This window comes from Arachis hypogaea, chromosome 2 (assembly GCF_003086295.3).
Source record: "Arachis hypogaea cultivar Tifrunner chromosome 2, arahy.Tifrunner.gnm2.J5K5, whole genome shotgun sequence".
In the NCBI taxonomy this organism is placed as follows: Eukaryota; Viridiplantae; Streptophyta; class Magnoliopsida; order Fabales; family Fabaceae; genus Arachis; species Arachis hypogaea.
Genome location: NC_092037.1, coordinates 75,956,831 through 75,984,231, shown reverse-complemented (window position 1 = coordinate 75,984,231; position 27,401 = coordinate 75,956,831). Strand labels below are relative to the sequence as shown.

General features: G+C 38.2%; 1 protein-coding gene across 2 annotated transcripts; it reads left to right on the top strand.

Moving 5' to 3' along the window:
- Positions 1–19,671: 19,671 nt before the first annotated feature.
- Positions 19,672–26,986, top strand: LOC112743060 (uncharacterized TPR repeat-containing protein At1g05150). Of its 2 annotated transcripts, none has more exons than XM_072218985.1 (2): positions 19,672–22,570; positions 26,526–26,986. In XM_072218985.1, exons 1-2 carry the CDS (start codon positions 20,191–20,193, stop codon positions 26,576–26,578), a joined length of 2,433 nt encoding a protein of 810 aa, XP_072075086.1. In that variant the 5' UTR covers positions 19,672–20,190; the 3' UTR covers positions 26,579–26,986. The 2 variants fall into 2 exon arrangements, with proteins under 2 accessions (XP_072075086.1, XP_025648073.1); XM_025792288.3 differs by having other exon boundaries at positions 26,520–26,986.
- Positions 26,987–27,401: the final 415 nt, after the last annotated feature.

Below are 27,401 nucleotides of genomic sequence, written 5' to 3'. Positions count from 1 at the left end.
ACCAATGGCATGGTCACTGGCATCACACATTAGTTCAAATGGCAATGTCCAGTCTGGTGCAGAGATGACTGGTGTTGTGACCAGCTTAGCCTTCAGGGTCTCAAACGCCTGCAGACACTGTGTGTCAAACACAAATGGTGTGTCAGCAGCTAACAGATTACTCAGAGGTTTTGCAATTTTTGAAAAATCCTTTATAAACCTTCTGTAAAATCCTGCATGCCCCAGAAAGCTTCTGATTGCCTTAACATTGGCAGGTGGTGGTAATTTTTCAATTACCTCCACCTTTGCCTTATCCACCTCTATTCCCTTGCTTGAAATTTTGTGCCCAAGGACAATTCCTTCAGTCACCATAAAGTGACATTTCTCCCAGTTTAAAACCAGGTTAGTCTCTTGGCACCTTTTCAAGACAAGTGCTAGGTGATTAAGACAGGAGCTAAATGAGTCTCCATATACTGAAAAGTCATCCATGAAGACTTCCAGAAATTTCTCTACCATATCTGAGAAGATAGAGAGCATGCACCTCTGAAAGGTTGCAGGTGCATTGCACAGACCAAAAGGCATTCTCCTATAGGCAAACACGCCTGAAGGGCAGGTGAATGCTGTTTTCTCTTGGTCCTGGGGGTCTACTGCAATTTGGTTGTAGCCTGAATAGCCATCCAAAAAGCAGTAGTAGTCATGACCAGCTAGTCTTTCTAGCATTTGGTCTATGAATGGTAAAGGAAAGTGATCCTTTCTGGTGGCTGTATTGAGCCTTCTGTAGTCAATACACATGCGCCACCCTGTGACTGTCCTTGTAGGAACCAGTTCATTTTTTTCATTATGAACCACTGTCATGCCTCCCTTTTTGGGAACAACTTGGACAGGGCTCACCCAGGGGCTATCAGAAATAGGATAAATAATCCCAGCCTCTAGTAATTTAGTGACCTCTTTCTGCACCACCTCCTTCATGGCAGGATTTAGCCTCCTCTGTGGTTGAACCACTGGTTTGGCATTATCCTCCAATAGGATCTTGTGCATGCATCTAGCTGGGCTAATACCCTTAAGATCACTTATGGACCACCCAAGAGCTGTCTTGTGTGTCCTTAGCACTTGAATCAGTGCTTCCTCTTCCTGTGGATTTAAAGCAGAGCTTATAATCACTAGAAAAGTATCACCCTCTCCCAGAAATGCATATTTCAGGGATAGTGGTAATGGTTTGAGTTCAGGCTTGGGAGGCTTATCCTCCTCCTGAGGAATTTTCGAAAATTCCTTTGCCTCCTCTAGTTCTTCTTGATCAGGTTGAGCATCCTTGAAGATGTCCTCAAGCTCTGATTCTAGGCTCTCAGCCATATTGATCTCTTCTACCAGAGAGTCAATAATGTCAGCGCCCATGCAGTCATTTGGTGTGTCTGGATGCTGCATAGCTTTTACAGCATTCAACTTGAACTCATCCTCATTGACTCTCAAGGTTACTTCCCCTTTTTGTACATCAATGAGAGTTCGTCCAGTTGCTAGGAAAGGTCTTCCTAGAATGAGAGTTGCACTCTTGTGCTCCTCCATTTCCAGCACCACAAAGTCAGTTGGAAAGGCAAATGGCCCAACCTTGACAATCATGTCCTCAATTATGCCTGATGGGTGTTTAATGGAACCATCAGCAAGTTGGAGGCATATCCGGGTTGGTTTGACTTCTCCAGTCAACCCAAGCTTTCTGATAGTGGATGCAGGTATTAGATTGATGCTTGCTCCAAGATCACATAGGGCTGTCTTGGTGCAAGCACCTTCTAATGTGCATGGTATCATAAAGCTTCCTGGATCTTGAAGCTTTTCTAGTAAGCTTTTTAGAATGACTGCACTGCATTCTTCAGTGAGAAACACTTTTTCAGTTTCTCTCCAATCCTTCTTATGACTTAAGATTTCTTTCATGAACTTAGCATAAGAAGGTATTTGCTCAAGTGCATCTGCAAACGGAATCTTTATTTCAAGAGTCCTTAGATAGTCTGCAAAGCGGGCAAATTGTTTATCCTGCTCCGCTTGGCGGAGTTTTTGAGGATAAGGCATCTTGGCTTTATATTCTTCAACCTTAGATGCTGCAGGTTTATTCCTTACAGAAGTGGTTGAAGAAGCCTTGTTAGAGGGATTACTGTCAGCACTCTCAGGTGTCTGATCTTCCCTTGGCGTTTGAACGCCAGGAATGGGTGAAGTTTGGGCGTTAAACGCCAACTTCTCTCCCTTTTCTGGCGTTTGAACGCCAGAACTGGGCAAGGAATGGGCGTTTAACGCCAGCTTTCCTTCCCTTTCTGGCGTTTGAACGCCAATAGCATTCCTCTCTGGGCTCTTACTGTCCTCAGAGGGATTTTGAACAGTGGTGTGGTTGTCCTCTGTCAATTGTTCCTTGTTTGGCTTTTTACTCTTTTGAGCAGTGTTACTCAGGGTCTTCCCACTCCTCAATTGAACTGCTTGACATTCCTCTGTTATCTGTTTAGATATTTGCTGTTTTGCTTGATTCAACTGCAGTTCTATGCTCTTGTTAGCAACTTTAGTTTCATAGAGCATCTCTTTAAAGTCTGCTAACTGTTCTGTCATCAGGAGCAATTGTTGATTAAGCTCATTTATCTGTTCTTGAGGACTAGGGTCAGTGACTACTGCCATGACTTCCTCTTTTGGAGAGAACTCATTGCTAGAGTACAAATATTGGTTTCTAGCAACAGTGTCTATAAGCTCTTGAGCTTCTTCAATTGTCTTCCTCATGTGTATAGATCCACCAGCTGAGTGGTCTAAAGACATCTGAGCTTTTTCTGTAAGCCCATAGTAGAAAATGTCTAACTGTACCCACTCTGAAAACATTTCAGAGGGACATTTCCTTAGCATACCTCTATACCTCTCCCAGGCATTGTAAAGGGATTCATTATCCTCTTGTTTAAAGCCTTGGATGTCCAGCCTTAGCTGTGTCATCCTCTTTGGAGGGTAAAAATGATTCAGGAATTTGTCTGACAACTGTTTCCATGTCTTTATGCTTGCTGTAGGTTGGTTATTCAACCACCTCTTAGCTTGATCTTTCACAGCAAATGGAAACAGTAATAGTCTGTAGACATCCTGATCCACCTCTTTATCATGTACTGTGTCAGCAATTTGTAAAAATTGTGCCAGAAACTCAGTAGGTTCTTCCTGTGGAAGACCGGAATACTGGCAATTTTGCTGCACTATGATAATGAGTTGAGGATTTAGTTCAAAGCTGCTTGCTTTGATGGGAGGTGTACAGATGCTACTCCCATATGCAGCTGTAATGGGGTTAGCATATGACCCCAGAGTCCTTTTGGACTGATCAATCCCACTTATGTCCATGATGGACAAAAGGGAAATGATAATGATTGCAAGGAGATAAATTTTGTTTTTTTTTTTTTTTGAATAAACGAAAAAATAAAATAAAACAAAGGAAAATTAAAGTAAAAATTCGAAAATCAAAAAGAAAATAAAATCAAAGCAAATTGAAAACTGAATCAATTAGTTAATTAAAAAGATTTTGAAAACAGCAATTAGAAAGATATGATTGAAAAATTTTTATGAAAAAGATTTGATTTTGAAAAAGAGGAAAGAGAAAAACACAAAAGACACCAAACTTAAAACTTTTAGAAAATCAAACACAAAATTTTCGAAAATTTTTAAGGAGAAACACAAAGAGGACACCAAACTTAGAATTTTTATGAATCAAAAAGGGACTAAGAACATGCAAAGAAAAGTCGAAAATTAAAAGAAAAACAAAGGCATGCAAATGACACCAAACTTAGAATATGAAACTAGACTCAACTAAAAAAAGACTCTAAACCAACAAAACAAAAAGTCCTAATCTAAACAACAAGATAAGCCGTCAGTTGTCAAAACTCAACAATCCCCGGCAACGGCGCCAAAAACTTGGTGCACGAAATTGCAATAACACTTTTGCAATCCCGCACAACTAACCAGCAAGTGTACTGGGTCGTCCAAGTAATACCTTGCGTGAGCAAGGGTCGATCCCACAGAGATTGTCGGCTTGAAGCAAGCTATGGTTATCTTGTAAATCTTAGTCAGGATATCAGAAATTATCAGGATTGATTGTGAAAAGCAAAAAAAACACGAAATGGTTACTTGTTTTGCAGTAATGGAGAATAGGTTGAGGTTTGGAGATGCTCCATCTTCTGAATCTCTGCTTTCCTACTGTCTTCTTCTTCAAACACGCAAGTCTCCTTCCATGGCAAGCTGTATGTAGGGTTTCACCGTTGTCAATGGCTACCTCCCATCCTCTCATTGGAACGATTCCTAATGCCCTGTCACGGCACGGCATTCCATCTGTCGGTTCTCAATCAGGCCGGAATAGAATCCAGTGATTCTTTTGCGTCTGTCACTAACGCCCCGCCTTCAGGAGATTGAAGCACGTCACAGTCATTCAATCATTGAATCCTACTCAGAATACCACAGACAAGGTTTAGACCTTCCGGATTCTCTTGAATGCCGCCATCAGTCTAGCTTATACCACGAAGATTCCGGTTAAAGAACCCAAGAGATAACTACTTAATCTAAGGTAGAACGGAGGTGGTTGTCAGTCACACGTTCATAGTTGAGAATGATGATGATTGTCACGGATCATCACATTCATCCGGATTAAGAACAAGTATTATCTTAGAATGGAAGCAAGCATGATTGAATGAGAAACAGTAGTAATTGCATTAATCCATCAAGACACAGCAGAGCTCCTCACCCCCAACCATGGGGTTTAGAGACTCATGCTGTGGAAGAAAACATGTAAAAATGTCATAAGGTCATCAAAAGGTTGCATAGCATACTGATACAATGTCAAAAGATCCTATAAATAATAAACTAGTGTCCTAAGGTTTACAGAAATGAGTAAATGACAGAAAAATCCACTTCCGGGCCCACTTGGTGTGTGCTTGGGCTGAGCAATGAAGGAATTTCGTGTAGAGACCTTTTCTGGAGTTAAACGCCAGTTCTCATGCCAGTTTGGGCGTTTAACTCCAAATTTTATGCCAATTCCGGCGTTTAACGCTGGAATTTCTGTAGGTGACTTTGAGCGCCGGTTTGGGCCATCAAATCTTGGGCAAAGTATGGACTATTATATATTGCTGGAAAGCCCAGGATGTCTACTTTCCAATGCCGTTGAGAGCGCGCCAATTGGGCTTCTGTAGCTCCAGAAAATCCGCTTCGAGTGCAGGGAGGTCAGAATCCAACAGCATCTGCAGTCCTTTTTGGTCTCGGAATCAGATTTTTGCTCAGGACCCTCAATTTCAGCCAGAAAATACCTGAAATCACAGAAAAACACACAAACTCATAGTAAAGTCCAGAAAAGTGAATTTTAACTAAAAACTAATAAAAATATACTAAAAACTAACTAAATCATACTAAAAACATACTAAAAACAATGCCAAAAAGCATACAAATTATCCGCTCATCAACCTTCATGACACAAGCACATGGTTAGGGACAGCTTGATTTAGCCGCTTAGGCCTGGATTTTAATTTTCTTGGGCCCTCCTATCCATTAATGCTCAAAGCCTTGGATCCTTGCCTTAAAATTTTCGCCACATTTTTTTTTCACTGCTTTTTCTTGCTTCAAGAATCAATTTCATGATGTTTTTCAGATCATCAATAACATTTCTCTTTGTTCATCATTCTTTCAAGAACCAACAATTTTAACACTCATAAACAACAAGATCAAAAATATGCACTGTTCAAGCATTCATTCAGAAAACAAAAATTATTGCCACCACATCAATATAATTAAATTAAATTCACTAATAATTTCGAAAATTATGTACTTCTTGTTCTTTTGAATTAAAACATTTTTCTTTTAAGATAAGTGAAGGACTAATGGATTTTATTCATAGCTTTAAGGCATGGTTACACACTAATGATCATGAAGTAGAGACACAAAACATAGATAAACATAATACTTAAAAACCGAAAACAGAAAGAAATAAAGAACAAGGAATGAATCCACCTCTAGTGGCGTCTTCTTCTTGAAGGACCAATGATGTTCTTCAACTCTTCTATGTCCCTTCCTTGCCTTTGTTGCTCTTCCCTCATTGCTTTTTGATCTTCTCTTATTTCTTGGAGAATGATGGAGTGCTCATGATGTTCCACCCTTAATTGCTTCCAATGTTTGTGTGGAGGACAATTTATCCTCTGAGGTATCTCAGGGATCTCTTGATTTGCAGCCACATGTTCTACCACTGAGCTATGACGGCTTATATTTTTACCATCTCCCAAGACTCAGAGGTGGAAGCTTTTGTCTTCCCTTTGAGGTTTCTCTGGCCTTAGGTGCCATTAATGGTAATGGAAAAGCAAAAAAGCTATGCTTTTACCACACCAAACTTAGAAAATTGCTCGCCCTCGAGCAAGAGAAGAAAGAAAAGAGGAAGAAGAAGAAGAAGAAAATGGAGGTGAGTGAGAGGAGATGGATTCGGCTATATGGGTGGGATAGGGTGGGAAATTGAATTTGAATTTTTTTTAGGGTAGGTGGGATTTATGGGGAAGAGGAGGTTGATGTGAATGGTGAATGGGGTAATTGGGAAGAGGAATTGAAAATGAGATTTGGATTAGGAGAGTGTGATTAGGATTAAAAGAAAAGGTAGGTGGGGATCCTGTGGGGTCCACAGATCCTGAGGTGGGGATCATGTGGGGTCCACAGATCCTGAGGTGAAAAGAAATACCATTCCTTCACCATATAGGCATGTAAATTGCCTCCATGCATCATTCTGGCATTCAAACGCCCATTGGTGCATGTTCTGGGCGTTAAACGCCCATGTAATGCATGTTTCTGGCGTTGAACGCCAGTTTCATGCTTGTTTCTGGCGTTCAGCGCCAGTTTGTCCTCTCTGTGCACCATCCTGGCGTTTAACGCCAGGTTGTTGCTTGTTTTGGGCGTTCAGCGCCAGAGTGGTGCTCTGTTCTGGCGTTGAACGCCGGCCAGATGCACCTTCTGGGCGTTGAACGCCAGCCCGTGCGTCCTCCAGGGTGAAAATTTTTTTTTCTGTTTTTGACTCTGTTTTTAATTTTTTTTATTTTTTCGTGACTTCTCATGATCATGTACCTAATTAAACACAAAAATAACAAAGAAACAAAATAAAATAAAATTAGATAAATAAAATTGGGTTGCCTCCCAACAAGCGCTTCTTTAATGTCAATAGCTTGACAGTGGTTCTCATGGAGCCACAAGGTGATCAGGTCAATGTTAGTGTGGTCCCACAAGCTTATCCCATGAGTCCAGGCTATCCTTAGGTTGTGAATCCAACCATATTCTAGCTCTGTCTCTTACAGCAAAAGGGAAAAGCATGAGTCTGTAGACTTCAGGATCAACTCCATTAGTCTTTACAGTCTCACAGATCTGCAAGAATTCAGTTAAGAACTGATAGGGACCTTCAGATGGAAGTCCATAAAACTTGCAGTTTTGTTGCATTAATGCAACTAGTTGAGGCTTAAGCTCAAAGTTATTGGCTCCAATGGCAGGAATGGAGATGCTTTTTCCATCAAACTTGGATGTTGGCTTTGTGAAGTCACCAAGCATTTTCCTTGCATTATTATTATTATTATTTTCGGCTGCCATGTCCTTCTCTTGTTCGAAAATTTCTGAAAGGTTGTTTCTGGATTGTTGTAATTTAGCGTCTCTTAATTTTCTCTTCAGAATCCTTTCAGGTTCTGGATCAACTTCAACAAGAGTGCCTTTTTCCCTGTTCCTGCTCATATGAAAGAGAAGAAAACAAGAAAAGGAAGAGGAATCCTCTATGTCACAGTATAGAGATTCCTTTATGTTAGTAGAAAAAGAAAGGGGTAGAAGAATCCAAATACAAGGGATATAAGAAGTTCGGATTCTTAGATGAAGAGAGGTGAAGAGAAGTGTTAGTAATTAATTAATTAAATAGAATAAGAGAAGAGAAGAGAATTTTCGAAAATAATTTTTGAAAAAGAAGTTAGTAATTTTCGAAAATCAAAGACAAAATATAATTAAAATTAAAATTTAAAACAAAAAGAATTTTTGAAAAAGAGAGGGAGATATTTTCGAAAATTAGAGAGGGAAAAGTAGTTAGGTAGTTTTGAAAAAGGTAAGAAACAAACAACAAGTTAGTTAGTTGATTGAAAAAGATTTGAAATCAAATTTTGAAAAAGATAAGAAGATAAGAAGTTAGATAAGATATTTTGAAATCAAATTTTGAAAAAGATAAAATTTTTTTGAAAAAGATAAGATAAAAGATAAAAAGATATATTTGAAAAAGGATATTTTGAAAAAGATTTCATTTTAAAATTGACTTAACTAACAAGAAATTACAAGATAAGATTCTAGAACTTAAAGATTGAACCTTTCTTAACAAGAAAGTAACAAACTTCAAATTTTTGAACCAATCACATTAATTGTTAGCTAATTTTTGAAAATTTGATATAAAGATAAGAAAAAGATTTTTGAAAATATTTTGAAAAATAATTTTGAAATTTTCGAAAATTATATAAAAAATGAAAAAGATATGATTTTTGAAAAAGATTTTGAAAAGATAAGATTTTTAAAATTGAAATTTTGACTTGACTTGTAAGAAACAACTAATTTTAAAAAAATTTTGACCAAGTCAACCCAAAATTTCGAAAATTTGGAGGAAAATAAGGAAAAGATATTTTTTTGATTTTTGAATATTTTAATTATGAGAAAGAAAAACAACAAAAATACTCAATGCATGAAATTTTTAGATCAAAACAATGAATGCATGCAAGAATGCTATGAATGTCAAGATGAACACCAAGAACACTTTGAAGATCATGATGAACATCAAGAACATTATTTTGAAAAATTTTTGATGCAAAGAAAACATGCAAGACACCAAACTTAGAAATCTTTAATGCATGGAAAATATGAATGCAAAAATGCACATGAAAAACAACAAAAGACACAAAACAAGAAATCATCAAGATCAAACAAGAAGACTTGTCAAGAACAACTTGAAGATCATGAAGAACACTATGAATGCAGAAGATTTTCGAAAATGCAAGAAAAATTTTAAAAGCATGCAATTGACACCAAACTTAAAAATTAACACAAGACTCAAACAAGAAACACAAAATATTTTTTTGATTTTTATGATTTTCTAATTTTTTTTGTATTTTTATTGATTTTTTCGAAAAACATTTTTTGAAAAACGAAAAATAAAAGAAAAATTTTTGAAAAAGATTTTTGAAAAGAAAATTACCTAATCTGAGCAACAAGATGAACCGTCAGTTGTCCATACTCGAACAATCCCCGGCAACGGCGCCAAAAACTTGGTGGACGAAATTGTGATTTATACTTTCACACAAATCGAATAATCCCCGGTAATGGCTCCAAAAGCTTGGTGCACAATACTGCGGCTTTCACAACTCCGTTCAACTAACCAGCAAGTGTACTGGGTCGTCCAAGTAATAAACCTTACGTGAGTAAGGGTCGATCCCACAGAGATTGTTGGTATGAAGCAAGCTATAGTCACCTTGCAAATCTCAGTTAGGCAGATTAAATTTGTTTATGGTTTCAAAGATTAATAATAAAAAGAAGAAATAATAAAAGGGATAGAATACTTATGCAGATTCATTGGTGGGAATTTCAGATAAGCGAATGGAGATGCTGTATGGCTCAAGAACGCCTGCTCTCCCATTGCTTCAACTCAGTCCTTCTTACTCCTTTCCATGGCAAGCTGTATGTAGGGCATCACCGTTGTCAATGGCTACTTCCCATCCTCTCAGTGAAAACGTTCCTATGCTCTGTCACAGCACGGCTAATCATCTGTCGGTTCTCAATCAGGTTGGAATAGAATCCCTTGATTCTTTTGCGCTTGTCATCACGCCCAGCCCTCAGGAGTTTGAAGCTCGTCACAGTCATTCAATCATAGAGTCCTACTCGGAATACCACAGACAAGGTTTAGACTTTTCGGATCCTCATGAATGCCGCCATCTATCTAACTTATACCACGAAGATTCTGTTGGGGAATCTAAGAGATACACATTCAAGCTCTTGTTGCATGTAGAACGGAAGTGGTTGTCAATCACGTGCGTTCATAAGTGAGAATGATAATGAGGGTAATCTGACTCATAGCATTCATCATGTTCTTGGGTACGAATGAATATCTTGGAATAAGAATAAGAGAGATTTGAATAAAAGATAATAGAATTTCATTAATACTTGAGGTACAGCAGAGCTCCACACCCTTAATCTATGGTGTGCAGAAACTCCACCGTTGAAAATACATAAGTAAAAGGTTCAGGCATGGCCGAATGGCCAGCCCCCCTAACGTGATCAATGATCTCCTAAGATGAATAAATAAAACAAAACTGAGACCAAAGATGAAACGTGGTCAAAAGACATCTAATACATTAGATAAATGTTCTATTTATACTAGACTAGCTCCTAGGGTTTACATGAGTAAGTAATTGATGCATAAATTCACTTCCGGGGCCCACTTGGTGTATCCTTGGGCTGAGCTTGATCAATCCACGAGTAGAGGCATTTCTTGGCGTCAAACTCCAGGTTATGACGTGTTTTGGGCGTTCAACTCCGGATCATGACGTTTTTCTGGCGTTTAACTCCAGACAGCAGCGTGTACTTGGCATTCAACGCCAAGTTACGTCGTCTTTCTTCGAATAAAGTATGAACTATTATATATTGCTGGAAAGCCCTGGATGTCTACTTTCCAACGCCGTTGAGAGCGCACCAATTGGAGTTCTGTAGCTCCAGAAAATCCATTTCGAGTGCAGGGAGGTCAGATTCCAACAGCATCAGCAGTCCTTTTGTCAGCCTTCTTCAGAGTTTTGCTCAAATCCCTCAATCCCTCAATTTCAGTCAGAATTTACCTGAAATCACAGAAAAACACACAAACTCATAGTAAAGTCCAGAAATGTGAATTTAACATAAAAACTAATGAAAACATCCCTAAAAGTAGCTCAAACTTACTAAAAACTATATAAAAACAATGCCAAAAAGCGTATAAATTATCCGCTCATCAGGCCCCATGAAGTCGATACCCCACACATCAAAGATTTCACAAAAAAGCATGTTTTGTTGGGGAATTTTGTCCTTCTTAGAGATATTACCAAATCTAATGCATTGGGAACAAGATTTGCAATAAAGAGAAGAGTCTTTAAGAAGAGTTAGCCACCAAAATCCACAATCAAGGACCTTTCTTGCCGTCCTTTGAGGTCCGTAATGTCCACCTCCCTCGGAAGAATGACAAGCATCCAAGATTGCTTGGAATTCGGTTTGGGGAATGCACCTTCGCACTACTTGGTCCGCTCCACATCTCCAAAGATAGGGATCATCCCATACATAATATTTGGATTCGCTTTTCAGCTTATCCTTTTGATGTTTGGTGAAATTAGGAGGGAAGGTGCGTGAAACCAAGTAGTTTGCTATTGGAGCATACCAAGGAATAACTTCTGAGATTGAATGCAAGCCTTCTAGGGGAAAGGAATCATTGATAGGAGCGGTATTGCCGTTTGTGTGTTCAAGGTGACTTAAATGGTCCGCCACTAAATTTTGCGAACCACTCCTATTTTTAATTTCCAAATCGAATTCTTGCAACAATAGCACCCATCGAATCAATCTCAGTTTTGATTCCTTTTTGGCCAACAAATACTTCAACGCCGCATGATCCGAATACACTACTACCTTAAACCAAGAAGATAGGCTCGGAATTTATCCAAAGCGAAAACATTAGCCAATAGTTCCTTTTCGGTGGTAGTGTAATTGGATTGGGCTCCATCTAGTGTTTTTGATGCATATACTATGACATAGGGATTCTTACCCTCGTGTTGTGCTAACGCGGCTCCTACCGCATAGTTTGAAGCATCGCACATTATTTCGAATGGCTGATTCCAATCCGGCCCTCTTACGATAGGAGCTTGTGTCAATGCCACTTTAAGCTTGTCGTAAGCTTCCATGCATTCTTTACTTAGATCAAATTCAATGTCCTTTTGCAATAGTCGAGAGAGAGGCAATGCTACCTTGCTAAAGTCCTTGATAAATTTCCGGTAAAATCCTGCATGTCCAAGGAATGAATGGACTTCCCTCTCGGAGGAGGGATAAGGCAAGCTAGATATAACATTTATTTTTATCGGATCTATGGAGATGCCTTATTTGGAAATAATATATCCTAAACCAATGCCGTGCCTAACCATGAAATGACATTTTTCAAAATTTAAGACAAGGTTTGATTTAGTGCATCTTTCCAAGACTTTTTCAAGGTTGTCCAAGCAATGGTCAAAAGACTCACCATACACACTGAAATCATCCATGAAAACTTCCATGCATTGCTCTAGAAAGTCCGCAAATATGCTCATCATGCATCTTTGGAAAGTTGCCGGTGCGTTGCATAAGCCAAATGGCATACGCTTGTAGGCATCAGTTCCAAAGGGGCAAGTAAATGTTATTTTTCTTGGTCTTTAAGAGGAATGTGTATTTGGAAGTACCCCGAATAACCATCTAGAAAACAATAATGAGATTTACCGGCTAGTCGATCAAGCATTTGATCAATAAACGGTAGTGGAAAGTGATCTTTTCTAGTGGCCGCATTCAACCTTCGATAGTCTATGCACACCCTCTAAGAGTTTTGCACCCTTGTTGCTATAAATTCTCCGCTCTCGTTCTTGATTGTAGTTACTCTGGATTTCTTTGGCACCACTTAGACCGGGCTTATCCATTCACTATCCGAAATGGGATAGATGATGTCCGCTTCTAGTAGCCGGGTGACTTCCTTTTTCACAACCTCTAAAATAGTTGGGTTGAGTCGCCTTTGAGGTTGTCGAATGGGTCTAGCTCCTTCTTCAAGGAATATTCGGTGCTCGCATACTTGGGGGTTTATTCCCACTAAATCCGCCAAACTCCACCCTATGGCCCTTTTGTTCTTCCTCAAGATGCATAGCAACTTTTCTTCTTGTTGAGGGTTTAGCTCCATTGAAATGATCACGGGGAGCTTGTGGGCTTCATCAAGATATGAATACTTTAGGTGGGGTGGTAGTGGCTTCAATTCTACCTTTTGGTCTTGATTTGGAGTTTGAATTTCCGGATGGTTCGGATGGTGTAATGTGTTTGCTTCACTTGGATCTTCATTTGTGTCTTCAATCATGTACTTCTCATCCAACTTTGCAAAGTGCACTTCGGCAACAATGTTGTCAATTGGGTCACACCGGAATAGAGAATGATTCTCCGGTGGATGTTCATTGCTTCTTCTAGGCTAAAATTCACGACTCTCCCATCTATTTCAAATGAGTAGGTTCCCGAGTAGGCATCTAACTTGAATCTAGAGGTCCTCAAAAATGGTCTCCTAAGTAGAATGGATGATGCCCTCTCGGACTCGCTTGATGGCATCTCAAGAACATAGAAATCAATCGGAAACACCAACTCTTTTATATTTACCAACACATCTTCCGCAACACCCGTCACAGTTATTATGCTTTTGTCCGCTAGAACAAATCTTGCCGTCGATCTCTTCAATGGTGGTAGCCTCAATACCTTGTAGACGGAGAGGGGCATAATGCTAACACATGCACCGAGGTCACACATACAGTCTAGAAATTGAACTCCATTTACGGTGCAAGTGACCATACATGGGCCCGGATCGTCATACTTCTCGGGCAATACTCCCATTAAAGCGGAAATAGAACTCCCCAATGAAATAGTCTCTAGCTCAAGAATTCTATCCTTGTTCATGCATAAATCTTTAAGGAATTTTGCATATTTAGGTACTTGATGGATAGCATCAAAGAGGGGGATGGTTACCTCAACTTTCTTGAACATTTCTATCATTTTGGGGTCAAGTTCCATGCGCTTCCTAGCTTTCTTTGCAAGTGTCGGAAATGGGATTGGTTGAGCAATTTCTTCTTCCACGGTTCCCTTATTCTTGGGGACCTCACTTGTTGGTTGAGTTTCTTTATCTTCAACTATGACTTGTGGTGCCTCCTCTTCTTCTATCTCTTCTATCTCTACTCCCTCCTCCTCTTGAGTGATTATGATTGGACTTAGGTCCTTTGCCCTATTCTCCTTTAATTGAGTTTCGGATCTCAAGGTGATGGCATTAATGCCTCCCTTGGGATTGGGTTGAGGTTGAGAGGGAATGACACTTGGATTTGGGGGGGTGAGGAGTAGGATTGGATGGTGGATCCATGCGTGCAAGAAGAGCTTGTAGTGTGGATGTAAGGCTGGTAAGGCCGGAAGCAAGTGTGGTTTGGAGCTCTTTTTGGCCTTGGAGGATAGTCCGAAGTGTATCATCTTGATTGGAAGAAGTGGGAGGGTATGTGAGTTAAGGGGCTTGTGATTGGTTGGGTGGTGGTCGTTGATGTGGTGGTTGGTATGTTTGGTAATTTCTTCCTTGATTTTGTTGGGCATATGATTGGTTTTGGGGGTATGGGGGTCGATTTTGTGAGTTGTTGTTGTTCCTACTTCCTTGTTGGTGATTATCCCTCCAATTTTGATTATAATTGCCACCCCCTTGATTTTAGCTTCCTCCTTGATGGGGGTACCCTTGATTGAAATTACCGCCTTGTTGGTAGTACCCTTGATTTGGGCGGTCATAGAAGTTGTGGGTAGCCGCCAAAGTGTTGTCTTCTTGAAGACATGGGCATTCATTCGTGTAGTGGGAATAGCAAGAACAAATGCCACACACTTTTTGAGGAACTAATTGTTGACTATATTGTTGAGGGGATGGTGGAGGTTGATGTTGGTAGGGTTGTTGTTGATAAGGTTGTTGTTGGCCCAATTGGAGTTACTTTAGGATGTTTGTCATTTCTCCCAAGGATTTGGCTAGAGCGGTGGTCTCGCTACTAGTTGATACCTCATTCACGGTTTTTGGGAGGTTAACTCTTCTTCTAGCATGTTGATTGGACTCGGCTAAGTCACTAATGAGTTGCCATGCTTCCTCCGCCGTCCTATATTTAGACAAAGAACCATTTCTAGAGGAGTCCAAAAGAGTCCTATCTTGTTCTTGCATCCCTTGGCATATGTAGCCTAGCAACACTTGGGTGTCGATCATGTGATTAGGGCATGCGTCAAGGAGTTTGTTAAACCGTTCCCAATACTCACATAAGGGTTCTGTTTCGCCTTGTACAATGCATGAGATCTCCTTCCTTAGCTTGTCCATCCTTTCCGGTGGCAAGAATTTTTCTAAGAACCCTCTTCTAAGCAAGTCCCAATCGGAAATGATTTCACTAAGTAGAGTGTAGAACCATTCTTTGGCCTTATCTTCAAGAGAGAAGGGGAAAGCAAACAACCATATAGCAACTTCATCGGATCCTTCCCGTCTAGTTGTTGAGCATATACGATGAAAATCTTTGAGATGTCGAATAGGGTCTTGTGCGGGAAGTCCATCGAACCTAGGTAAGAGGTTAATCAAAGCGGTCTTGAGTTCAAAGTTTGCATTCAAGTTGGGATAAAACACATGAAGAGGTTGAAGAACATAATCCGGTGCACCCACTTCCTTGAGAGTAACTCTCCTTGGAGCGGCCATGGTGTTGGTACCTAGATCAAAAGAAGATTTATTCCCCGGCAATGGCGCCATTTTGATAAACGAAATTTAACATGTCGATATAGAATTCAATAGTGAATATAATCGCGAGTATAGTCCAATCGACATTCAAACCTCGCATCAAACAATTATACAATCTATAATTGAGAGTACTAGTCTTCCGAGTCGTCCTCCCTTGGAATTGCTAGAGAATGCATGTTATTGATTAGGAAGCTTTTGTTATGAATCTTTTGAAGGTCGGTGTATTAATAGCAAAAGTAGATGACAAACAATCAATATTAAAGGACTTGGCCTAGGGTTGGCATTAGAAATTCTATCTCTATAGTTTCCTTCAATGATGATAACAATTAAGCCTTGCTCCACTTAGTTGACCTCTAAGTATAGAGGAAAGTCAAGTGAAAGTAATTAGCTTGAATTACAAGTCTTAGCTTCACCCTAAGGGAATCTAATTTTAGTGCATCCCAAACCAATTAGCAATCCTTAGTTCTCAATCAACAATTGACATCTACTATTCAACTTTTCCTAATGGTCCAAACCCTAAGCCAAGTGAGAAACTTTTACTCCATAATTAGTATTGGCATTTTATCAAACACTTGATGAGCATTCATAAGAGCCATTAAGGATTTAGAATGAAGAATGGAAATGAAGAGATCTAGATTACACAATTATCTACAATTGAACAATCACAAGTAATGGATATGAAATTACCTCAATTCACTAGTTCCAAATCCAAGTAACAAAAGTAAAGCTAGATCCAAAGTGAAAGGATCAAAGAACACTAATTGAGAATATGAGAAGAGTAGATCTACTAATTGCATCAAAGTAAAAGTGTATTACAATGGATCTCACCAAGGAAAATCAAAGGAGAATCGTAATGGAGATTGAGGAGAATGAAATCCTAGAGAGAAGTTGGAGATTCTCTCTCTACCCAAAGTGTAACTAACACTAAGAAAATATCTAAGGAAATGTAAAATGAGCTAAAAGTCCCTTAACCCTTCAATCCTTGGTCTTCTTAAGCTTTTTCCCGCCAAAGCATTTCCCCAAAATGGGATCTCTAACTGTCTCCATGCTCTGGTCACGTGCTCTCTTAAAAATCATGTGAGACCATCGGCGCGTACGCGCACAGCACGCGCACGCGTCCTTGGGGCAATTGCAATACGCGCGCAAGCATAACCTACGCGGACGCGTCCAAGAGGATTATGACTTAGCCGCTACACGCGCCGGCTTATAGCTTGGCTCCTAGCTTGGCTCTTGATGGCGCACATTCACGCGGACGCGCCATGTGCGCGTACGCGTCAATGCTGAAGTTTCCAAAGCTTATTTTCTCATGCTCCTTTCCTTTGTACATACTTCCCTTCTCTCTTCTGGGTCATCCCTGCCCTATACTCTGAAACCACTTAACACACAGGTCACGGCATCGAATGACACCAAGGGAGGATTAAAAATATATCTAATTTAGTGCAAAATAAGCATGTTTTCATCCATGAGGAAAAATTAGGAAAGAAACACAAAGTCATGTATTTTCATACGAAAAGTGTGTAGAATCCTTGATAAAACCCTCGACATCAATACTGAATAAACCCTAAAAATGGGGTTTATCAGTCGCTCCCTGTAGTTGTAAGGAAGGACAAACTGTTGTCGCATGACCTTCTTCATCTTCTCCCAAGATTGAATTGGTGATTTTCCATTCCGTCTTCTCTTTTTGTCCAGCTCGGCCCACCAAACAAGGGCATAATATGAGAATTCCACAGTCACTAGCATTACCTTTTTCACATCAGAGTAATTGTGACACTGAAAAAGGAGCTCCACCTTTCGTTCCCATTCCAGGTAAGCTTCAGGGTCACTTCTGCCTTTACGTTATGGGATGCGCATCTTGATAGCATTGAGGTTACTATCAACATCTTTCCGTGGTCCATAACGTCGGAATTTGGGCAAAGTCTCCTCCTCAGACTCCACAGAACATCTTCAACTAGGGAAAAAAGAATTGATTCGGGAATCCATGTCATCAAGACGCTATTCAATTCTTGCAAGGATTCCAGTGAGTGCGTCGATGCGAAAAGTTAGTTGTGGATCGGAATTTCCTTCGTTGTTAGCCATCAATGAGACTGTGAAAGAAAAGACCTCACAACACTCTTCTCATATGTATCACTCGGAGTAGGACACTTGTGTTTGCACTCAATATGTGGCTTTTATCTTCTGTTGAGCTCACCACTCTTGCCTTTTCCCACTCTTGGATTGCTTTAACAAGTTGCACTTCAAAAATGAGGAATTGAGACATGAAACTAAGATAATCTGAATGATAGAGACGTTCAACTTGATAAGAAAACAATCAAAGTATGTGATAAAGGAAGGAAACAAGAAGTGATACTAAGATGACAGAAACAAGCAAAATTGAATCCTAATTGGAACCAAAGAAAATTTGGAAAACTAAAACAAAGGTGAAAAAATTTGAAATTTTTTTTACAGTTTTTTTTTTGCAGATGTTAACTTTAATATATGGAAGTTGCAGTAATGGAATTAAAGTAAAAATTTTTTGTTTTTTTTTTTGAACCAACTGAAGTAAATTTGCAGAAAATGAAGAGAAAACTAAAGAGACTAAGCAAGAATGTTGGAACGTGCGGATAAATAAGAATTTATCTAAGACCTATTACTGATACCAGATGATAGGAAGATTGTTAGGGATTAGGGGTTTTATCACAATAAATAAGAATTATTCAGTAAAGGGCATACCCAAAAGAACACCGCAGAAACATAAAAAGATAGATAAATGGGATTTTTCCTACTAGACCTCTAAGAAAGCTATTCTTAGCAACCTAAGTCACTAAAAGGGGCTCCCTACTAGACCTTCAAAGAACCTGTCCTTGACAACCTAGATTAGAGGGATGAAAACTGAAAAGAACCACCACGCAGATCACCTTAGTGTTGGATCCTTCAATCTTCTTCATGCAACAAGTAAAGCAAATTACTCACCTCACTTAATCACACAATAAAAACGTGCTAAAAGCAACGAAAAATTTATTCATCAAAAGTTATGTAAATGGTCTACCAAAGGTGTTTAAATAGGCCCCTAACAAACTAAAAAAGATAAGATAAGATTTTGAAATTTAAATCAGATTTGATCTTTAATGGATTAGATTAGATTTGATTTAAATTTTAAATTTCAAAAAAAAAATACTACTAAACAAATCAGAATTAAACAAATCTTCTAACAAAACTTTAACTACAAAACAAAGGCCTAAATTTTCGAAATTTAATAATAAATTATGCTTCACATTGAATTTGAAAAGTATTATTGGGCTTTTTACTGTCCTGACTTAACCCATGGATTTTGCCCATTCTTCTTTGGTTAGAACTTTATGTAACTTCTTATGCATAAGTCCTGCCAAGTTTCCAAAGCTCTCTTTGAGTTTTTTTGCACGTACTCTAGTGATGGAGTCATCTGAAAATGTGAAATTCTTATTTTGTCCTTTTGTCTTAGAATGTCCCAATTATCTTTTTGAGCATGTATCATAGAATCTTTAGGAATCATCACCTCTTGAGCTTGTTATGAAAAATTTTTTTCAATCCACTCTTGAATTTGCTATAGCGAAATTATCTCAATTCTCTGCTGAGTTTGTTCAACAAATCCAGAATTTCATATAAGAAACAAAAACAAACTTAAAAAAAAAGATCTCCTTTAAAAATGACAAAAATCACAAATAAAAAAAATACATATAAAAATTATAAAAAATATTAAGTGAACACTTTATTTTTTAACTAAATTTGATATTTTTCTACATTTTTTTCGTTTTTAATTGATATTTATTGTTCTAATAAATTATTAAACTAATTTCATTAAATTTAGTTTTTAAAATAATTTGATCACCCAATATTATTTTAAAAAATAGTAGTGCTACGTTACCAACTTTTTATCTGCCAAAATCTGCCAACTTGAGTTGGGCTGGACATAAAGCCCATCTACTAAATAAAGCCACATTTAAGTTAATCATAATTTAATCCTAATTTATCACGTGTTGGTAATAGTTGGCAGATTCACTTTTGGTAACGTATACTTTTTCTTAAAAAAAAAAGAGATTAAATGGAATTGAGGATTGAAACGACAAAGTGTGAGTCTTTTTTTTTTTTTTTTTTAAATGTGATCTTCTGGCAAAGCTGAGATTAACAACCCTAATGATTTCTCCAAAATCAAATTAGGATTCCAAATACAAAGCTATGGCTTTTTTGAATTGGTCCCCGATTGCCTTTTCTGCCCCCTTTCGAATTACCCCCACACACACCCGCCCATCCTCATCACCGTTATCAACAACGATTAAACAATTTTTGAATCCCAATTGACAATTGTAAAATAATCCTAGTTTTAGAAAACAATTAAGGGTTTCTACTTTCTAATTTCAAACCCCCTTTAAAAAAGTAAAAGAAAAAAAAAATCGCATCCTTCAATGTTGGCCCCTCTTTCCCTTTTCGGATTTCCCCAACCCCCCACACCCACCATCCATCATGATTATCATGAACAACAAGTAACGATTTTTCAGCCCATCACCCTCCAAAATCCCAAAAATGTTCCTAAACAAATTGATTAGGGTTCCAGTTTAGGAAAATTGGGGAAAAAAAAAAGAATTAGGGTTTTTTCTGTTCTTAGCCCAAAACCACCTGAAATACCGTAACAACCACCAAGTGTCGATTTGGAGGCTGTGGAAATGGCGACGAGGGGCACGAGATCCGAGAAGGTTCGGAGAATTTTCCAGCAATTCGACGCGAACAGCGACGGTGGTCTCAATAGGGAGGAAATGGCTTCGCTTGTTGTGGCAGTGAACCCTAGGGTGAAGTTCAGCGACGAACAGATCAACGCCATTCTCGACGAGGTTTTCCGAACCTATGGCGATTTCATTGACGGAGATAAGGGGCTCACCTACGAGGGCCTCCTCCGAACCTACGACGACGGTGCCGGCGACGTGGATAGGGACTTCGACGCACTCGGCCTCGAGCTCAACCTCGAGGAGGCTGCGGCCGCCGCTAAGGGCTCCTCGGCGGCGGCGGCGTCCGAGGCCTCGTCTTCGTCCATTGTAGACGAGAGGATGGCGGTGGAGACGCAGAAGAAGCAACGGACGGCGGCTTGGGCCGTGTCGCCAAACCACGGGATTGTGTTCGATGACACTTGGAAGATTGTGGACGATTTGGAGATTCTAATTAAGAGGCTGAGGACGAAGCAGGCAAAAGATGGAAAATTGAAAGGGGAGAATTTTGATGCGTATTCAGATGCCGGTTGGTCCCGGGAATTGGGGCCTTCCGCAGAGATTTCGGAGAAAAGGGTGTTTTGGGAAGAATCAGGACATGATTATGCTGTGTTTTTGAAGGAATTAGGGGGCTTGAGGGGTAGGGCAGATGCTGCTAGGTCAAGGGAAGAGGCATTTGATGGACACATGGCGATTGGGCGAGTTTTGTATGAGCATCAGTTGTTCAAGGAGGCTTTGGTGAGTTTCAAGAGGGCTTGTGAGTTGCAGCCTGTTGATGTGAGGCCACATTTTAGGGCTGGGAATTGTTTGTATGTTCTTGGCAGGTACAGGGAGGCCAAGGAGGAGTACCTGTTGGCTTTGGAGGCAGCTGAGGCAGGCGGGAATCAGTGGGCCTATTTGCTACCGCAGATTTATGTCAACCTTGGGATTGCGCTGGAAGGTGAAGGTATGGTCTTGAGTGCCTGTGAATATTATAGGGAGGCTGCAATTCTTTGTCCCACTCATTTTAGAGCATTGAAGCTACTAGGTAGTGCACTTTTCGGTGTAGGGGAGTATAGGGCCGCTGTGAAGGCATTGGAGGAAGCAATTTTCATGAAGCCTGATTATGCTGATGCGCATTGTGACTTGGCTTCGGCTTTGCATGCCATGAATGACGATGAGAGGGCAATTGAGGTGTTTCAGAAAGCTATTGATTTGAAGCCTGGTCATGTAGATGCTCTATACAATTTGGGTGGGCTTTATATGGATCTTGGTAGGTTCCAGAGGGCTTCAGAGATGTACACTCGGGTTTTAGCCGTTTGGCCAAATCATTGGCGAGCACAGCTGAATAAGGCGGTGTCATTGCTGGGAGCTGGGGAGAATGAAGAAGCCAAGAAATCTTTGAAGGAAGCGCTGAAAATGACGAATAGGGTTGAGTTGCACGATGCAATAGCACATCTGAAGCAACTGCAGAAAAAGAAGACAAAAAGTAATGGAGGTTCTTCTGGGGAGTCAACGTATCTTGAAGTTGAACCATCCAAGTTCAAGGTTATTGGAGACAAGACTACTGTGAGGCAGGAATTAGCAACTGCCTTGCAAATCAGAGCACTTCAGAGGGTTTCTAGGTTAAATCGTTGCAGTGTGGAGCTTTTGAAGAAGGAAATGAGTGAACATGATGTGCCAGTGTCGTATTCGGGAAGTGGTGTTCCAGAAAAGTCCATTCGGAAGCCAAACTTGGAAGAAATTCTTCACAGATTACTTAATTTTTTAAAGCCCGAGACTTTTCAAGGAGCAGTAAAAGCCATAAATGAGAGGATACTTTCTGTTTTGGATGAAAGTGGCTCAGGCAGAGTGGATCTGGGAATGTTTTTTGCCATTCTCGCTCCTATTTGTGGCGGTCCTCCGGAAAGACGCAAAAGGGTTGCCTTTGATGCTCTTGTTTGGCGTCCCATGAATGAAGACGGTGCTAGCGTTAGGAAAGTTGATGCTACAACATATATCAAGTTGTTAAGGGCTATTTATGTTCCTTCACAAGGGGTTAGTGAATTAATGGAAGTTCATGGAGAATCGGATACTTCAATGGTGTCTTTCTCCGAGTTTCTTGTTATGTTTGATGATCCAGATTGGGGGTTTGGCATCATGCCTACTCTGGTGAAGCTTGAAGCAGGGGATAGAAATCGACATGGCAACAGCGTGTGTGCTGTTTGTCGCTACCCAATTATCGGTTCCCGGTTCAAGGAGATAAAATCTCATTTTAGTTTGTGTAACCAATGCTACAGTCAGGGAAAGGTTCCTTCCACGTTTAAGCAGGAAGAGTACAGATTCAAAGAGTATGCAAGTGAATCTGAAGCTATGAAAGATAAGTGTATGTGCTTTAATTTGCAACCCCGTACTGACCAGTAGATAGATGAATTCAATTTTTTGTCTCCTGATGTTTATTTTTTTCATGGTTCTGCCGCCGTGTATTATCCGTCTTGTTAATTCTAGCTTTTTCAGTGTGGAATATCTTAGCTCATGTGTATAATAATTGTTTCAGGTTGTGCTTTAGTAACTGTTTATATTGTAAAACATTTAACTGAACTTCGAAAATTTGCATTGATCATGTTTCTATGTTCATTATTACTGTTTGTGTATGATTTGGACTTGGTAATGTTACTGTGATTCAAACATTCAGTTATATGCTTATAGTTTGATGCTATATTGCGAAGAAACTAGTTTTGAGAGTTGTTCTTAATGGTGAGTCTCGTGTGGGTTCAAAAACGTGGGAGAAATTTTTTATAGATTAATTTCATATGTGATTTTATATATGGCTTAATCCATGAAACTTCCCTTTTTTGTTTTCACTCCACATCAAACTCTCCCTAAGGATGTGTTTGGTTGGAGGGTAGAAGTGGAGGGTAAATTTTACCTGGTGCTAAAGTATACCGAACACAATACATTGTACATTTGTGGATCCCATGTTTTGCGTGTTACAGTGCTACCCATGGTTCTGAAAACCAGACTGGACCGGCTGGTCGAACCGGTCTGACCGGGAACCAGAAGTCTGCGGTTTGGTCCATCAGGAGAAACTGCCATTTCAAAAACCGCTTGAAAACTGTTGAACCGGCCGGTTCCTGTCCGGTCGGACCGAACCGGGACCCGGATGGTTTAATGAAATGTAGCCGTTTTATGTTTCGTTTAAAACAAAAAAGCAATCTGATCCCTTCCTTGTTCCAGCGACCCAGTCCCTTTCTCCTTTTCTTTCCTTCAAAATTCAGAACCTTGCACTGCCCTCAACCAAAAAATACCCTAGCCATGTAGCCTCCACCACCACCGCCATCCATTGCACTCAGAAGCTTCCCTCTTATTGCTTTTGGCGTGCTCCAAGTCTTCGACCTTTGATCGCTCTCACTGATCGCAGCTTCTTCCTCGAGGTCAGCTCGGCGTTCATCGTCTCCCGTCTGCTAAGCCGCGTTCTTTGTCTTCGTCCTTTTAATCTCTTTGATATGTTCTACCCTAATAGAGCCTTAATTTGACTAATTTGCTTGCGTATGATTAAACCTTATTACTTTATGAAAGAATGAACTACTTGACATTCTGGAGCCTTGATTTTCTTGTACCAGAGACAATTTTTGATGTATACCCAATATAATTTGCTTTGCTTTTGTGATTTTGTTTTCTTCTATGAATCAATGTTTATTTGAAGGTAGCTTGTTAGGTTCTCTATTTTGTTTGATTGTGATGTATTTTACTTGGTGCTAGTATTTTGTGATGCTATGGAACAGAACAGAATGTGTCAGATTGAGCTGAAAGTAGGGTAATATTTGGAACATAATCATTCATATTTGGATGTTTGTATTAGAGGCAGCCAAAAATTAATTTTGATTTATTGGTGCCACAGGTTTTGGAGTTATCATGTGCTCTGGCACTTGTGTAATTTGATGATTGCCTGTTATTGCTAGATTGAAAGTTTATTTCAGCGCGTGATACTTTTATTTGGGTTTAGGGTTGACATTTGAGTTAGATTTTCTTTTCTTTCCCCTTTTAAAAACTCAAATGTCACCTTTATATGGGTTCTACTTCTACCTATGATTGCTGGAAATTGTTGAAAATAACTGCAATTGAACTTTGTGTTGAAATGATTATATTATATTGTTTTAAGGTTATTTGTCAAGTGTGGCGATGGTTAGCCTTTATGTTTGTGAATTTGAACTTGATGGATGATTATATAATGTACTTCTTGGTAGTAACACTTTTGTTTTATCTAAAGAGATGTCACTGTCTTTTGAACAAAGTTGAACTGATCTGATCACTGATTATCTATATTTCACTCATTTCGTATATAATAGTTGAATGAGTCAGTTCATTTGAGAATTTGAGGGAGCTGAAATTTGATAATGATACGTGACAAAATAGAATTCATTTGAGAATTTGAGATATAACAATAGCAAAAATTTTGTAGCAGTATCTTTTCATGAGTTTCACAGAAAAATTATTGTTGTATATTGTGCTTTATAAGAATTGTTAGGTTTACTATATGAATACTCAATCATAGCTAGCTACCCAGAGATTTAGTAATTGTTTATTCGTCATTATCATCATCATATCATGTTCTAATTTTCCCTCCTATATATGTGTTTATGGTTGCTTCCATAAAACAGGATCACAAAAGTCCCCAAATTTGATATATAAATTTTATTATAAAACGGTTTTTTGGTTAGACTACAGTTGAACCGGTTGGACTAGTAAACCAATAAATCAATAACTAGAACAGTTTGATGACTGGTCCGATTTTCAAAACCTTGGTGCTACCATATATTTCTGTATCATTATTTTGGCTGTGTACTATGGCTCGGCAGTTATGTATTATTTTCATTTTGGGTTCCTGTTGTCACTGTTATGCCATGATCAATACGACTGTTGTAATTGTTTTAAATTATTTTAAAATTTTAATATGGGACGCTTTGTCTATTTAGATTTTAAAATACACAAGTTTCTAACAATACAGTTTTTTTTTTTCCAATTTGATTTGTTTAATTTGGAATTTTTAAATTTTTTTAGGGATTATTTTAAATTTTTTTAGAAATTGTTAGAAACTGTTTTCTACTTCATTCTTTGGATCAAATTGGATGAGATTGTATTATCCAATGAAAATACATATTGGGGGTGTTTTGGGTATTTTGAAATTTGTAGAAGTATTTGATTTTAAAAACTTTAAGGATTGATTTAGATAATTATTTAAAATATTATTTATACTCATAAAAGTTACCCGTAATAAACAAATTATCTATGGAAATATCAAAACGCCTATAGATACTTATGACCGAAATTAATGTATGATATTTTTCTTGTATGGAGGTCATCCTTTGTTCTTCCAAAATTAACTTCTTTTATTGATAAATTTGTTAGTGTATTGAATTGTTATGGATAAAAATAATAGTTTATTTAAACAGATATATTTATATATCAATCGATAATTCAAATAATTGATTTCTGAAAAATGGTTTATCTTTTTGTCTCTTGATTCTCTTAAACGTCCTCTAGTTCCTGCATGGGGAAAAAATTTAAATAAATGCTTTTTAAGACTTCAAAATAAACTCTTTTGAGAAGCATATTTAGGAATACTATTGAGATGTTATATTATTATACTTTAAGTTTTATGTATTATTAGTGTGCAAAACTTTGACATTTTTTCATATCTATTGTTCAAAAAATAATTTAAGTGAATGAGTCTCACTAGTTGGCAGGGCAGTTATTAATATCAAAATTTCATTCATTGTTATACATTCTATATCTGCTGGTTTATGGTGGGCACAAATATGTTCATATATATATAAATAGTATAATTTTTGTGAGGGAAATCCAGCTTGGATCCCCAATAATTACCAGAGAATTCGTAATTTCTTCTTTTCTGACCGAATCAAATCAATTACTCAAGATGAATTCTTCTCCAACACCAATATTTTTGCTTCTAAATGTGTAATTTGTTTGTTTGAAATTTATAGTTGTTTATTTTAAAGAAAAAAGCATGTGAAGAGAAGCTTCTTAAGGGGAAAAAAATGGAATACCTTTACCCCGTAGATTATCAATACAACAAGAGTAATAAGACAAAATAGGTCTCAATGAATTAAGTGACGAATTCATTGTTTTTTTTTTTTTTCCAAATAGAAAGTGTGATGTTTTCGGAGAAATTTTTTTTATGGGTATATAGGTATTTAAGAGGAAAAAAAAAAACTCAAATAAGTTTCTAAAGAATTTTAACTTTACGTCATACAGAGTTAAACTTAGTATGTTGAATTCATTTCCTGATTTCCCATTTATAATGTTCTCTTTAGATTCAGGGTGTGGTCCTCGTCGACGTGCGAAACAGCTTCGAATTGTAGATGAAGACTAGATTGAACTCTTACTGTGCAACAAAGTTTTCTAGCTACTGCTGTAAGTGCAAGAAACTCAAAATGGAGCAATAAGGCATTACTCACTCAGTTTCTGCATGCACATTATTGAAGTTATTGATCCACCAGTTTATTCTGAGAAATGGGGCTAGAAAATGTAACCCATCAGCTAGTGCCAGCACTCGCAAGTTTTTATTCCACCATTTGTTTTTGGGTCTGAATTTTTATTCCACTTCAAAAAGGTTAAAAACTTTATATGTTATGTAAAGTTTTTTGCTCATATGTATACGCTAACAGACAATATGGAATCGAGCCTAGTGCAGATCTATGCTTAGGCTATGCTTCGAAGTGTATTTTGGTTGAAATTATAGATATCGTACGTGATTAATAAAATTTAGTTAGGAAGGAAAGTGTCGTAAAGAAATTTTTTAGAAATCTATTTGGTTATATACTCTTTATTATATATATTTGTTTTCAATGGTTAGAATATCGTAACAAATATATTTTAATAGATCCAGTAAAGTTTTTCGAAAAAACAAAAACAAAATCTAATTATTAGAATTGTTTACAGTAATATTAAGTAATTGATAATAAATATTCTTTTAAAAAATAGTCTTGTTTTTATAAAAAAAAAATCATAAGAAAATATAAATGTAATAAGACTTATTGTCAAAAGCCTTTTCAATTTCTTAAAATTTATTTTAGCTTAGGTGAATGCTATGATGCTTAAAAGGTGGTACCTATTTACTAAAGGTTTAAAAGTTATTATTTAATTTAAAAGATATAAAAATAAATAATTTTTAGAAAATTAAAACTTACTACAAA